Raw genomic sequence first — 13,977 nt, 5'->3', positions numbered from 1 at the left:
CTCTGCTTGGGGTTTTTGTTTGGTGTTTTGTTTTGGGGTTTTTTGTTTTGTTTTGTTAGTTGGTTGCTTGTTTATTACTGGATTGATATTTTTGATGGGGAAGTGTTCGGGGGAGAAAAGGTAAATGTTGTGATTATTGTTCTTGCTATAATGGAAAGGCTTTTTCAAAAAGGAAAATTTTGCAGTTTCCCTAAAAAGGGTTACTTAGACTCTGAGTTTGCCTAATTATGACCATATGAATGCTAATAGTGACATATGGATTTATAGTGAGAGAAGGAACTACTGTAATTGCAATCAAATTCAACTTCCATTATAGCTCCCCTTTTCTCAAACACATCCCTTTTATTTTTGGATTGTGTAGAGCAGGAAAATGGCTATGTTTTAGGTCACTTGTAACTTCATTCCTAAAGATGAAGCAGAAAGAACTGTGGAATTGTATATATTTCAATTCTATAAAAAAAATACCCAAACACCTTCTTGCTTTCCCGGTTGATTCCTTGCACTGTGTGCACTTAAAACACATCAGCAAAATCTGTTCAGCCATTTCTAGCATGAATTAAACAAACAAAAAAGTTCCAATTATAAATTTTGCAACCTAGACCCAATGTTTAGCCCAGACACCAGGTTAGGTGGCCTAAGCATTCAGCAGATGCAGAAGAAATTCTGAGGAGCAATTCTCCCTACAGAGCATCTCCACAGCTGCTAGCATGAAAGTTACTTCAGCCCAATGCAGCCTCTCTTTCATGGCTCAGTAAGCACTTCCCACAATGGAAGCAAGCACCAAAGGATCTGCGTTGCAGTGGATCTTTTCGTGCCACTTTTGGAACAGTCCTTCCCATGCTGCTATTCAGGAAACTTACAGCCTACACAGAGCAAGGTTCTGCATTCTACAGGAGGTGAGCACACCCCCAAAACCTTCCTCTCACCAATCGATGCAGCAGAACCGCATCGTTTCTGCAGCCGCAGAGGAGAGGGCCCCAGAGACACAAAAAATAGCAAGCTGAAACTTTTCCATTCTGTTTTTTTAGACTGAGGCCTGTCTCATATAGCTGGAATGCTGAATTCTATCAATCTCTGAGCCTTCTGAAATGGGCACTTGTTTCAAATTAGAAATTATTTTTAAAAAATGAGATTATTTGAAATTTGCCACCATCTCAGACTCTAGATCACTGAACTTTAAAAGTTCATAACTTTAAAATACTGAAATGTTCTTCTTCAAATGTAGTTTGTTTTGTAGCTATTAGACGCCTCAATAAATAAGTGCCACATAAATCCATGTACAGATACAACTTCAGGTAACAGGAACTAACACTTAACATAAAAATGTCCTGGAGTTGTCTCCACATCTCTTCAAAACCTCCCTTGCTATCTTATGCACTCAAACATCTGTGTTTTCCTTTAGACAAGAAATAAATTTCTTCCCGATTACATAAAATTATCTTTATAAATAAGATCGTCCTATAATGCAATTTATATAAGGAGAGACCATGCAGTATTTTGGGGCAGAAGCATAATGGACCAGAGTTAACTGCATTAACAAGCATTTTTTTTACTTCTGTGTGTTTGATATTCATTGAATTAATACTTTAAAAAAAGAGGAAATCAACATTTCAAGTAAAAATAAAATAGTATAGTGGGAATATGCTATAGAAGGGAAATGTCGTATCTTTATCTCACCACATATGGCAAGAATGCCATAATTAGAGCAATCATAATTCTTCATCAGTTGTGAGTTACCAGCCCTTATGTTCATTGGTGGCAATAAATGTTCTATGGCATGACCATGGAAACGCATATTCCATTTCATTTTCACTGTCTTCACACACAGAAAGAGAGAACATTTATCAAAAACAGCAGACAAAGAGATCCAAATATAGTAATGCAGATAAGACCTATTTCTGCAACTTTCAATCAAAAAAGTAGCTCTATTCTACTCAATGGGACTAGAATACTATAATATGAGAAGAGTTGCAAATGTTTTTGGAATATTCAGTGTAGATGAAAAACATATTAAATAGAATAATTCTAACATTATATTATAAAAATAAGTATATAGCAATATAATGAAATCCCATTTTGGTCATCCTGTGAGAGTCTGATAAAGTTCCAGTTGTTTAGTTTGATGTTAGCAAAATGAGGTATTATTTATTTATTATTTAACATTCCTATATGCATACATTATGGCTCCATAGTTAAGGTTACATTGATTTTTTTTTTTTTTTTTTTTCAAATAAGGGGAATTTCAGTATCCTTGTTAGAAATTAAAATAAATGTTTGTCATTACAAAGTAACACATCTCACCCTACTTCCCTAATACAGTACAAATTTCATTTTCTAGGAAAGCAACTAAGGTCAGTAAGGCTCTGATCCAGCAAAGCTCATAAACAAGCACTTTTAAACAAGTGTATAGTCCCCATTGACTTACGGGCTTTGCTGGATCAAGGCCTAGTTTAAGAGTTCAAAGGAGTTAAAGCTAATCTGTTTTATGGTCCTTGTAATTTATTTTAAAAAAGGCTTGGAAGGATTAGATTTTTGATTGGCAAATGTAAGTAAACATTGATTTCACCATACACACACACAAACCCATGAAAAAATATTTCCATCAATAACAATAGAAATTTGCAGATAGGCAAAGTAAACAAAATTCTGCTTGAGAAATTAGAGTTTGATCTAAGGACATTAACTTTGTATATTTTGACATGTGATGTTGACAATTTATGTTTTAGCAGTTGTCAATATTTAACTTTTTGAATCTCAACATCTACTGTCATTAAAAAAATTGTCTTCCCCCACATTATGTGACCTGCCCATAATTTTCCACAACTGTGAAAATTTAAATCAATGAAAATCAAAACAAGTCCTTAAAAATAAACATTGATATCTGTCAAAATTATTAAAAAATAAAAATTGAATTCTGACAACCCTACTTATAAATGGCTTTAATGCTTGAAAATCTAAGTAGCTACTGAGTGAAACAAAAATCTCATGCACAGGTCAGCCGTTTTATTTATAAAATAAAAATAAACCTCATTCACCAGATCTGTTTCTGTTTACGCCACTGAAACCAGTTTATAAAATTTCAAATGTCAAAAGCTACTATACTGTATAAAAGTGTTAACCATCAAAATTTGACAAAAAATTCTATGGACTTTGGAGGATATTCACTGGTCCCCCATTGGGAGGGAGGAGTAGAAATGCAGTTGGCTTGGGCTTAGGGTAATGGATCTGAAAGCCAGCACTAAGGGTGAAATTCATTCCTGGGCAGAAGTCCCAGTCAAGTGGTAGACAATACTTAAGTCCCACTTGAACCCTCAGATAGGACTTGCTCACCCTACCCATGGCAGGAAGATACACACGGATGACATATGCATGCGAGGCATCATTATCTATTTGTCTTCAATGGGATTGCTCACATGTATAGGAGGGCAAGGTTTGGCTCTATATGTATTCTTCATTACTGGTTTCACTCTGTTCATTACTGAAATACAGCCTTTCCCAGACATGAAATTTAACACCACAATAAAAACTACACAGCTGTTTACAATGAAGAATAATGAAGAATAATGTAACCAATGGGAACAACAGAGCAAGCTTAAGGTAGAAGATAAAATTACCTAAACTGGAATTTGACAAAGATAAATTAAAATTCCATGGTACCCTGCTTTCAAAAGTACCATGGAATTTTAATTTAAGGCAGGGTGTCAGAATTTTGATTTTATGTTCTTATTCAAAAATACATTACCTTCAGAAGCCAAGGTCCTGACTCCATGTTGTGGTACTGCTCAATTTGGACTCATTAGGACAACTGTTATATCACCAACACCACATCCCAAAGCAGCTAGGTTTTTCAGCTGTGTTTTAGATCTACAGTCCAAGTATTGACAAAGACCACCAGAATGTGCTTAACCTATGAAATACGATGACATTACAGCCAAGTATACTAGAACTGCATGAGCGTTCACACCTAGCTATTGTTATAGTTAATGTGAGCTGTAAGCTAACAGAAGGAAGAGACACAGGAGTTAATACTCTTGACATAAGTAAAAGTTTACAGAAGATGACTATATTTAAAATGTTGTAATTTTGTACAGATTTCTTCTACATAAAATTGTAATATAATTTATTACAAATACTGGGAGAACTGAATTTACTTCCTTATCACTTTAAAACAAACCAAAAATTCTTGATAAAATGGAGGTGAATATAAAACACAATTTAACTTTTCCCCTTAGCTAATTAGATAATAAGAATGGATGTAATTTTCTTTGATTCCGCATTTTAAAATTATTTGAAAATGTTTGATTAGTATCTATAGAAACTAGGAAAAGGCTTAATTTTTTTCAAATAATAAAGCAGCTTTAATTTGATTTAGAAGACCAATAATTTTCAATTACATTAAAACAGTCAATTAATTAATATCAGCTAATTCAGAAACAAGGGTCACTATTAATAACTATTAGAGGAAAAATAGTTTCATTTATCTAAGCTAGAATAAAAGTTTCTATAGATCATTATTGTTTCTAATTAGCCATACGCTCTATTGTTATTTACTGTCCAGTTACTCAGTGTAACATATATTTGTGTTCAAGAAGTTTGAAAGGTAATATATTTTCTGGCTGTAAAATAGAAACCATACAGCATATTACCTTAAATGTATTGTGAAGGTGCCGTAAGAGTTCCATGCTTAAGGCTTTATTGAAATTTGCACTTAAAATAGGAATTGAACCCTTGATTCAGCGAAGTAATTAAGTATGTGTCTAACTTTAATAGATGCTGGTAATTTAAGGAAACTATGTATATGCTTTAAATTAAGTATGTGCTGAAGGGCTTAGGTTGGGACCAGAATAAAGAATAGCCCAGATCCACAAAGATTCAATGGGTGTTAGATGCCCAAATAACTCCAAGGACCTTAATCAGTGTCCCTAAACTCTCAGTACTTACTATTTGATGGTTTGGCCTGCAAGGTGTTGAACACTCCTGTGAGGTGCTGTACACTCTCAACTCCTACTGAAGTCAGTGTGAGTTGAGGGCACTCACCCCATTTCAGAAATGCTCAGTAACCAGCAAGATCAAGCCCACAGCGCACAAATGAATGTTGTGAGAATTAATAAGTAAGGCTTTGACCCCACAAACACAGATAAGTTCGGGTCCTAAATCTGTTTGTTAGTTTGTGAATTTGAAGCATTTTCAAATGGGTTCTGCTTCAGAATTATATTTCTATTAACTTTTGGGGGAGCGCTTTAGAAAATAAATTCCTGATTTTTTAAGATCTGAAAATAACTAACTTTCAGATTATAGTTAAATGCAGGGCACAGGCAACCTTTTCCAGTTTTTTGTGTTTTTTTTTTTTAATTTATACACACTGTTAGTACTGTAATAGCTACTTCTATGTCACAAGGACCTTAAAGAAATATTTTCATGGATGGATATTTGTCATCAAGAGGATTCTCTAGACTCAAAAGCCAAGATTTTTCCAAAGAGACTAGTGATTTTGGGTGTCTCACCTTTAAAGGATTTTTATGCCACACACCTTACCCTTCTCCAAATCAGACTCCTTTTAGGTATCTCACATTGGGCACTCAAAATCACTAGTCATTATGGAAAACCTTGTCCCAGGCTTTCATTTAAAACATAGAATGTATTATGGTTGAGAAGAAAATTTTGGAAATGTAAACCAAGGGTAAATCAATGCAATGTTGTCTTCCAGAGTCTGCAAACAGCCCGAAAAAGATTATTCTGAGAGGCAAAACTCCTCAATTCATCTCAATATGGTCATTAACTGAAATCTTAAAATAACAATTTAAGGAACCAATCCTGCTAACTGTGAGATATGGGCCTAAATGTTAACTTTTTAAACTAACTGGTTGCTGAGCATTTTAACTGAAATATCTAGCTAATATGATAAATATTATGGAAGCCTCATGGACAAAAAAGTGACTCCAAAGGTAAGAATACATTTATACTTCAGGCAAGGTTTAAATCACTCTGATGCATTAATAAAATTGTGTATCTTCCCCAAATGTACAGCACTTTCTTTTTCTGTTCAAAAAGAATATCTTGTAGATTTACACTAATCTTTTAAACAGTTTATGAATTAAACATTTTTAAATAACCACTTGTTGAATTTTGTTCTGGTGAATCTACCCTTTTTAAGAATCCTTCTAACAACAAAATCACCCAAATTTGAGAGTTGAAAATTGACTCATGCATCCACAAGGTTTGGATATAGTATATATTTTAAAGTTACTATTCTGCCAGTTTTTGATGTACTGTATTGGTCAGAACCACATATCTATGCTATGATATTTGTCATTTATAAAATCAAATACATTTGTCATTTTAAGTACGATTTTTAGTTCTCTGATGTGTGCATTGAGGGTGACAATATTGTTGAATTAAAAGTAAGCATGTTAGAGAAGGCATTAGGGTGTTGATGTGAATGAGTTTGGTAAAATTCTTGGACTCTTTCTTGCGACCGATTAAGAATGTTGCCTTATTTTTTTATTTCCTTATTTTCAGTGTTTGTATTTTTGTGACAAAATAGACTGGAGCAACTTTGATTCTAAAATAACTAAATTTATGGGAATAACTCCTTCTCCTGAATGTATGCTAACTTCTTCAGCTTAAAGGCAGAACTTTAAAATAGTTTGTACTTCTAAGAACAGGCAGTTTAATTGTTTCAAGTACTTCTAATAAAGTGCCTGGTCCAGCAGTGTTATTAAACCAAGACTGCAGACATCAATGAAAATGCATCCTTGTAAGGATTACGATCAAATTATTGTATTAACTTAGTCCTCTGCTCTCCAAAATGTTATAGAAAAAAAATGTTCCTCTTAAATTTTATTTCAGATAAATCACTATGTATGACCTACACTTAATTGCAATATATGTGAACTCTGTAAAGGAAACCTCCCTTATCAGGCAATCTTATTTAAGAGACCACTATCCAGTATCCTCCGGTAAAATGCACTTTCTGCTCCATCTTTATTAGAAGACTACCTATTCTTTGTTGTTGCCTTGAATGGTCACTTCACTGTGTTTAGCTCATAGTTTATTTGATTCACCTTTTTATAAATAATGAAACAGAGCAAGTTGTACTAAACCATAAAAATGGAGGAAGAAGGAAATGCTCAATATCTTTCAAATATTTAGTTTCCGTATGTTATACTTCAGGAAAATGGTTGTATCAGAATAAATCACAGCCTATAGTTACCTGAAATGACTCGCTTCCTATAATCAAAGCTAAACTTCAGTTAATGCAAAACAGTGAAATACACGACTTGGAGGGCTGCTCTTGGACATCTGGTTCGCTCAGCTGCCTCTTGTTCAACTTTCACCCTTGAAAAATCACAGATCTCAGCACAATCCCGGAGCTAGTTGTTCCATTTCAGTGTGTTCTCACAACCACGGGGGAATGCAGGGTTCCCAGGGCTCCCCCCTCCCAAGGGCACGCCGATTGGGCTAGTGGGTTGAGGGGGGAGAAATGAAGTCATCCGATGCCAGCCGACCTCGGGGCTAGGAAGCTCTAGGGACTCGTGACTGTGACACTGTACTGAAGGCGCACTGAGCAGCTCAGCTCAGGGCCAGGGGCCGCAGCACTAAGTACAGGGGGAGAGCAGGGCTCTCCTCGGGGCTGGAGTGCGCCGCAGATGCCTCGAGGCTCCTCGGGCAGCTGACACTGGCCGAGCCGCGGAACTGCACGTAATTCTTCCTCCTCCTCTCTTTACAGGGAGCTTCCCTGCACTGCTCTCCCTAGCCCCAGGCCAGCTGGAGAGGGCTCGCCCCTGCTGCACCTCTGCCCAGGAGGCGCGATCACACGAATACACCATAGCGAGGAAGAGCAGGCGCTTCTGCTGCCAGCGGGGAGCTGGGCTGGCTGTGCCCCCATGGTGCCCTTGCCCATTGCAGCCAAGCCCCTCAAGCAGGGGCATCTCTGAGGCGGGCGGGGAAGGGGAGATGGGTGCAGAGAAGCACCAACTTCTTTCAACATCACCCCGTGCAGAATAGCTGGGAACTTGCCAAGACCCTCTTGGCTTGTTCTTAGTTGTGATCTAAGGGGCCAGACTGGCAGTGCCCGGCATCACTGGGGCATATGCAGGGGGGAGAAGCCCCCTGGAGCCACGCCGAGGAGCCAGCCGCTGGGTGGGAGGGAGGAAGGGCGCAGCGCAGCCCGTGTCCCCAAGGGTGGGTGGGGGGGGGGCCGGGGCCACACGCGCAGGCGGGTTACCTTCGGGGTTGGCGCTGATGAAGACTCGGACGCTCCTGCCGCTGGGCGCTAGGTGAGACGGCAGGGCCGCGAGGTTCCCGGAGAAAGCCGCCCGCCGCAGCGCCGAGTCCGGCGGACAGGGCAGCCGGCCGCCCACTGCAGCCGGCCACATCTCCGGCCGCCGCCTGCTCGGCCCCGCAGCGCTCCGCAGGAGAATCTCCGAGGCAGCCGCAGTCCCTCCCCCGCCTCCCCCGGCTCACAGCAGCCCCCGGGCCGCAGTGGCGGCAGGAGCAGCCGCGCTTGCCACCTGCTCGCTGGGAGCGGCCATACGGGCTCCCCGGCTCGTCTTCCGCCGCCGCCTCTTGCGTCCTCAGTGCAGCACCGGGCGGCGGCAGGAGGTCATCGGCGGCTGAGGCAGCTGGGCTTGAACTCCCCCCCGCCGTGGAAACGTGCGAGCAGGAGGGCAGCCCCCGATGCTGCAGGAGGGGCTGCAGAAGCGGGTGGGGAGGTGGAAACAAACTTTAGGCGCTGAGCTCTTCTCGACTCCTCGCTGGGCGGTCAGCGATGACTCCACAATCCCGGCCCCATCACCCAGCAAGCGCCAGCGATGGTGCGGCGCAGCAGGGCTCGGCTACTGCGGCCAGCCCGGGACCGGGGGCACCGGCTCCGCGGGCATCCACCCCGCCAGCGCACGGCCCCTCTCCCCTAGCTTGGCACAAGCACGTGCGATTTCACCGCTCAGTCCGCGAGCAGCCCCTGCGTCTGGGACCCCCCCCCCTCCCCTCCGCCAGGGGCACAGCCGCACATCAGCTGCCCCTAGGAGGCTTCCGAAGACAGCGAGCGCGCGGGCTTTGGCAGAGAGTGTCTGGGCGAGGGGGGTCGACTGGGCTGTGACCCTCCGGGGCCGGTCTCAGCAGGCTCGTGGCGTGCAGGAGAGCGCGCTCACCGCCGGAACACACTCAGCAGTAAGTCTCTTGCTTTTTCGCGTGCATTAAGCACGGCGGCGTCCGAAAAGGGACCTTTCCCCCTGCAACTCTCCCCCAGCAGCATCGCCCTCCTGAAACTGGTTCACAGCGCGCGGCGAGGATTTTTATAGGAAAGCTGCTCCCGCCTCATCCTTTGGCCACTGAAGCGTTCAGAGCCCTGGGTTGGCCGCTTTGTTTGTTAATTGCATCCGGACCGGCTCCCCAGCCGGTCAGCTCCAGCAGAGGGATTTCCTTTCCAAAACCGCTCAGCGGGGTGGCTTTTTGCAAGGAGGAATCAAAGCCCGTTCGGAGGGCGGGAGGCAGGAAGCGGCGAGCGCGGCTCCGCGGGAGCTCGGCTGGCTCCTCTTTGCAGCAGACCCGTCCGCGCGGCGGGGCAGCGCCGATGAAATATTCAGAAAGGTGGGCGCGGGCCGGGCGGCCGCCGCTTGCTGAGGCGGCGGGAAACCTCTCGCCAGACACGCTGCGAGCGGCGCCGAGAGAAAGCCACGCGCGCGCACTAGGCGGGGCGCTGGACTGGCCCGGCCCCAACCCAGCGGCGGCCAGTGCAAAGGCGAGCCAGACCCGGCGGGAGACGGTGGCCGTGCAGCTGCAGCGGACCTTGCACAAATCAGCAGAGTTTAGAAACCTTCCAGAGAGCGCAGGCGGGGAGCTGGCATCAGATGGGCGGCGGGGGGGTATTAGCCTAAGATGAGCTCACAGCAGGTTCGCGGATCTCTTCTGGGAAGCAAACCGCAGCTTCTTCACCGCGCTGGTATAGAGGGAGCTCGGTATAGTCCAGCGTCTCTCTAGAGAGCTTTCTTACTTGGCACGTATAGAATACCGAGCGAGACACAGGCTGTATGGTGAATAAGTGATCCACACTACATACCTACGTGACTGATTTGCTGTAGGTAACACAGGGGCATAAGAGCAATCTTTAGCTTTGTATAACTGATAAAGTCAGTGGTCCTCAAACTTTTTTTGCTGGGACACCTTCTGAAAATCTTTCAGCCTGTGATGACCCCTCGCCCCAAAAAGGGACAACCCCCCATGCCATGCCATTCTTCTGCACTGCTGCTGGGGACGGCGCTGCCTTCAGCGCCCCCAGCCAGCAGCCGCTGCTCTCCGGCCACCCATCTCTACAGGGTACTGGCTGTCAGCCATGCATGGAGCCAGACAGCTCGCAACTGCCTCATAATAACCTCAGGACTCCTTGAGGGGTTCCAATCCCCCAGTCTGAGAATCACTGGATTAAGAGGTGTTGATATCTATTATGGGGGTCCCACATACATGGAGCTCTTCTCCCTGGTGCGGAAATCAGTGCAATGCAAGTATGCAGGTTGCCTGATGCTTAGCAGTATAGGGAGTTTTTCTGCCCCCCTCAGATACTAGTAACTCTCTTTCTCTGATCATGGTCTATGCTGGAAAATTGGCCAGTTGTTAAGAATGGATGTCAGCAACAGATGAAGCTGAACTTGGGGGGTTGAATATGGTTTAGCTGCTGCAAGTATAGTCAATGGCAAACCTGCGCTGCAACGTTTCAGAAACTGAAGTGAAAACCTGGCAGTTTACTGAAGTGGTGCCAAGCCGAGTTTTCTTTATTTGCACTCTGCCTCCCCTTTGTGCACCTGCGTTCACCAGTGGTTCAGCTGCACCCATTGCTAGCTAGTTGTCAGCAACAGGTATTTTATTTAATGTAGATCAGGCTTAGAAGCAGCCTCTTGAGGCTGCTGACAGCTCACTAAATGAGCTAAAGGTGGTTTGTGGAACAGCCTGAGGTACATCTTATGCATTTTACTGGGGCTAATGCTTAGTTAGACTAGATCCTCTGCTTTTCCTGAGCTGAAACAAGATAGGCAGCATATGGCCAAGAGCAAATCATGATTATTCTTGCAACAGTGGAAGCAGCTCCTGAGGGGTGGATGGGGGCCCTTACTTTACCCAGGGCCTTTTTATGTTGCAGCTGGTCTGGAACCTATCATAAACAGTTTCCTAAGAGAGTTTTTTTTTAAGGAAATTCACCTCATGGCTATAGCTTTTGGCTACCTCAGCCATGATGTGCTGCATTTTATTTTTAATCTAATTAAGATCCCAGGCTGTCCCATTTTAATTCAATGGGAATTTTGCCTTAGTAGGAATAGGATCCTATGCCGCCCTAACTGTCTTAGAGTCAGCTCCTGTGAATAGCTCATGTACAGCACTGGGGATGAAGGGAAATAACAGAGGTTGATATGAAAAAGAAGAAGTGTGTATGTTGTAGGGGAGAGGGGTTCGGCAAAAAGGAGTTGTTTGATTTATGTGAGAATTTATCAATATTAAAACAAGTTTGAGTTAATGTGGAGTGTATTTGGTAACTCTTTCTTTAAATAATTTAAGTTTTCATATGTTAAGCTAACAATAAAAGGAACAGAATACCAAGGGATGTCATGTAAATTGAAATATGAAGTATAAATAGGATATTATGTCAATCAAAAAACAATAATTGTAAGTCCCATTAGATTTCATAATTGGGCAATAACAAATTTGGCTAATTTTGATGCGGACCAAGATATAATTTGTTATATCTTAGAACAAAGCTACATCTTTAGGCCCCATTGCTGCCACACAGAGACAGCATTTCATATAGGTACAAGAATATACATTTCATATAGGTACATTTCATATAGGTACAAGAATTTCATATAGGTACAAGAATCCACTGATGGAGCTCAATTGTAGGACTGGGGCCTAAAGGCCTGAAAAGCCATTACATTCAATGGAAAGACTCCCATTGACTTCAATGGATTTTGGATCAGATCTTTAATATTCGGTTCTTCCTACACCCTTAAGGTTAATGGGAGATTTGCAATTGAATTCAATGAGAATAGAAACGGGCTTTCATTCCACAAGTGACTTGATATAAAACATGATTAAGAGCCTGATCCTGGAAAAATATAAGCAGCAAGTTACTTTATTAATGTGAGTAATCTCTGAGTACTGGGACTATTCACATAAATAAGGTTACTCACCTGCATAAGTTTTGCATGACTGAGCCCTGTGTTAACTGCATCCAAATGTTAAAATATATATGTTTAAAATATTTTGATCCTGTTTTGTTGTTTGCCTTGCCTACACACTCATAAAGTCATTAAAGCACTCGGATTTATAAGAATATAATACCTTTTATACAAAAAATTATCAAAGTAGAACATTGCAAAAGGCTGATATTTTTTCTGCAGCCTTTTGTGCTTTATAAATCTTGTATCTTTTCAAGTCAGGTTCTAGTAGGATTTCATATATTTGAAAGATTTCCATTACCTCTATATTTTTATACCCTGACTATTTTTCTTTGTTCTAAAAAACTGTTTTAAATATTAATTGATATGCCTGACTTTCCGTTGAAGGGTGATCGTTACTGGTTAAGGGTCAGATTGAAAACCCTTCCCCAACACTACTGAGTAGTTGTTACTCCTATTGAGGCCAAAGTGTCAGACATTATAAAACAATTTGTCCCTAAATGCTTACAACGGAACAATATTTTTTGTTTTCACATTTAGCTCTAAAACATGTTTTTAGGAATATTTCTTCACTAGTTTGATAAACCTACCCAAGTTTCCTCTAAAAAACAATGCTATAGTTTAATTAATTCCATATTTCTTGCCATTCTCCCTTTTCCTCTTTTCCTGCATCAGCTATCAATTAAATGCATTTTTTTCAAAGAGACAAGGTAGGGGAAGTAATGTCTTTTTCAAAGAATCATAGAATCATGGAAGATTAGGACTAGAAGGGACCTCAGGAGGTCTAGTCCAACCCCTTGCTCAAATCAGGACCAACCCCAAGTAAATCATCACAGCCATGGCTTTGTCAAGCTGGGCAAGCTGGACCTTAAAAACCTATAAGGATAAAGATTCCACCACTTCCGTAGGTAACCCACTCCAGTGCTTCACCATCCACCTAGTGAAAAAGCTTTTCCTAATATCCAACCTAAGACAGGGTCCCTCCCACTGCAACTTGAGACCATTGCTCCTTGTTCTGTCATCTGCCACCACTGAAAACAGCCTAGCACCATCCTTTTTGGAACCTACCTTCAGCTAGTTGAGGGTTGCTATCAAATCCCCCCTCACTCTCCTCTTCTGCAGACTAAATAAGACCAGTTCCCTCAGTCTTTCCTCATAAATTATGTGCCCCAGCCACCTAATCATTTTCATTGCCCTTCACTGGACTTTTTCCAATTTGTCCACCTCCTTTCTGTAGTGTGTGTGGGGGGTTCTAACTGAATGGTTCTAACTGATAGAGCACTAATCTAGAAAGACAAAGTGGGTGAGGTAGTATCTTTTATTGGACAAATAGAAGTTAGTCCAGTAAAAGATATTTCCTCACCCATCTTGTCTCTCTAATGTCCTGGGACTGAGACAGGTACAATAACATTGCATAGAACACTAATCTGTAAATTAGGTATAATATTGCAAAAAGCCTATCTTGTTAAGATATCGATTAGATTCAAGTTATTACCTGAGGGCCTGATTCTTATACCCTTGCTCACACTGAATAACTCCTTACTCCTTGAGTAGTCCTATTGAAAAAAATAAGACTTTTCAGGATATCAACTACAACTCAATGGGCCTGATACAAAGCCCATGGACAACAACAGAAAGACTCCCTTTGGTTGCAATAGGATTTGGATCAAGGCCAGTGTAGCAAGGCCTGTGGCCTTCCTCGGAGCCTGGGCCGGAGGACAAGCTGCAGCCCCCTTGCTGGGCAGATCAAGGCCCTGCAAAACCCCCCTGCTCGGCAGAACAAGGCCCTGCAGGTCGAATACTCTGGGAG

General features: G+C 42.2%; 1 protein-coding gene across 1 annotated transcript in view; it reads right to left on the bottom strand.

Moving 5' to 3' along the window:
- The window catches only part of NWD2 (NACHT and WD repeat domain containing 2), a 116,216-nt gene extending 106,607 nt beyond the window's left edge, over nucleotides 1–9,609 (bottom strand). The window contains exon 1 of the mRNA XM_067551532.1: nucleotides 8,228–9,609. Within this exon, the coding sequence (XP_067407633.1) occupies nucleotides 8,228–8,378 (151 nt within the window). The 5' untranslated portion in view covers nucleotides 8,379–9,609. The remainder of the gene's footprint in view (nucleotides 1–8,227) is intronic.
- Between the last annotated feature and the right edge of the window lie 4,368 nt (nucleotides 9,610–13,977).

Source organism: Emydura macquarii, unplaced genomic scaffold, assembly GCF_026122565.2.
Source record: "Emydura macquarii macquarii isolate MOO-44397 ecotype Brisbane River unplaced genomic scaffold, CSIRO-AGI_Emac_v2 contig_1353, whole genome shotgun sequence".
In the NCBI taxonomy this organism is placed as follows: Eukaryota; Metazoa; Chordata; order Testudines; family Chelidae; genus Emydura; species Emydura macquarii.
This window is presented reverse-complemented; position numbering and strand designations above follow the sequence as displayed.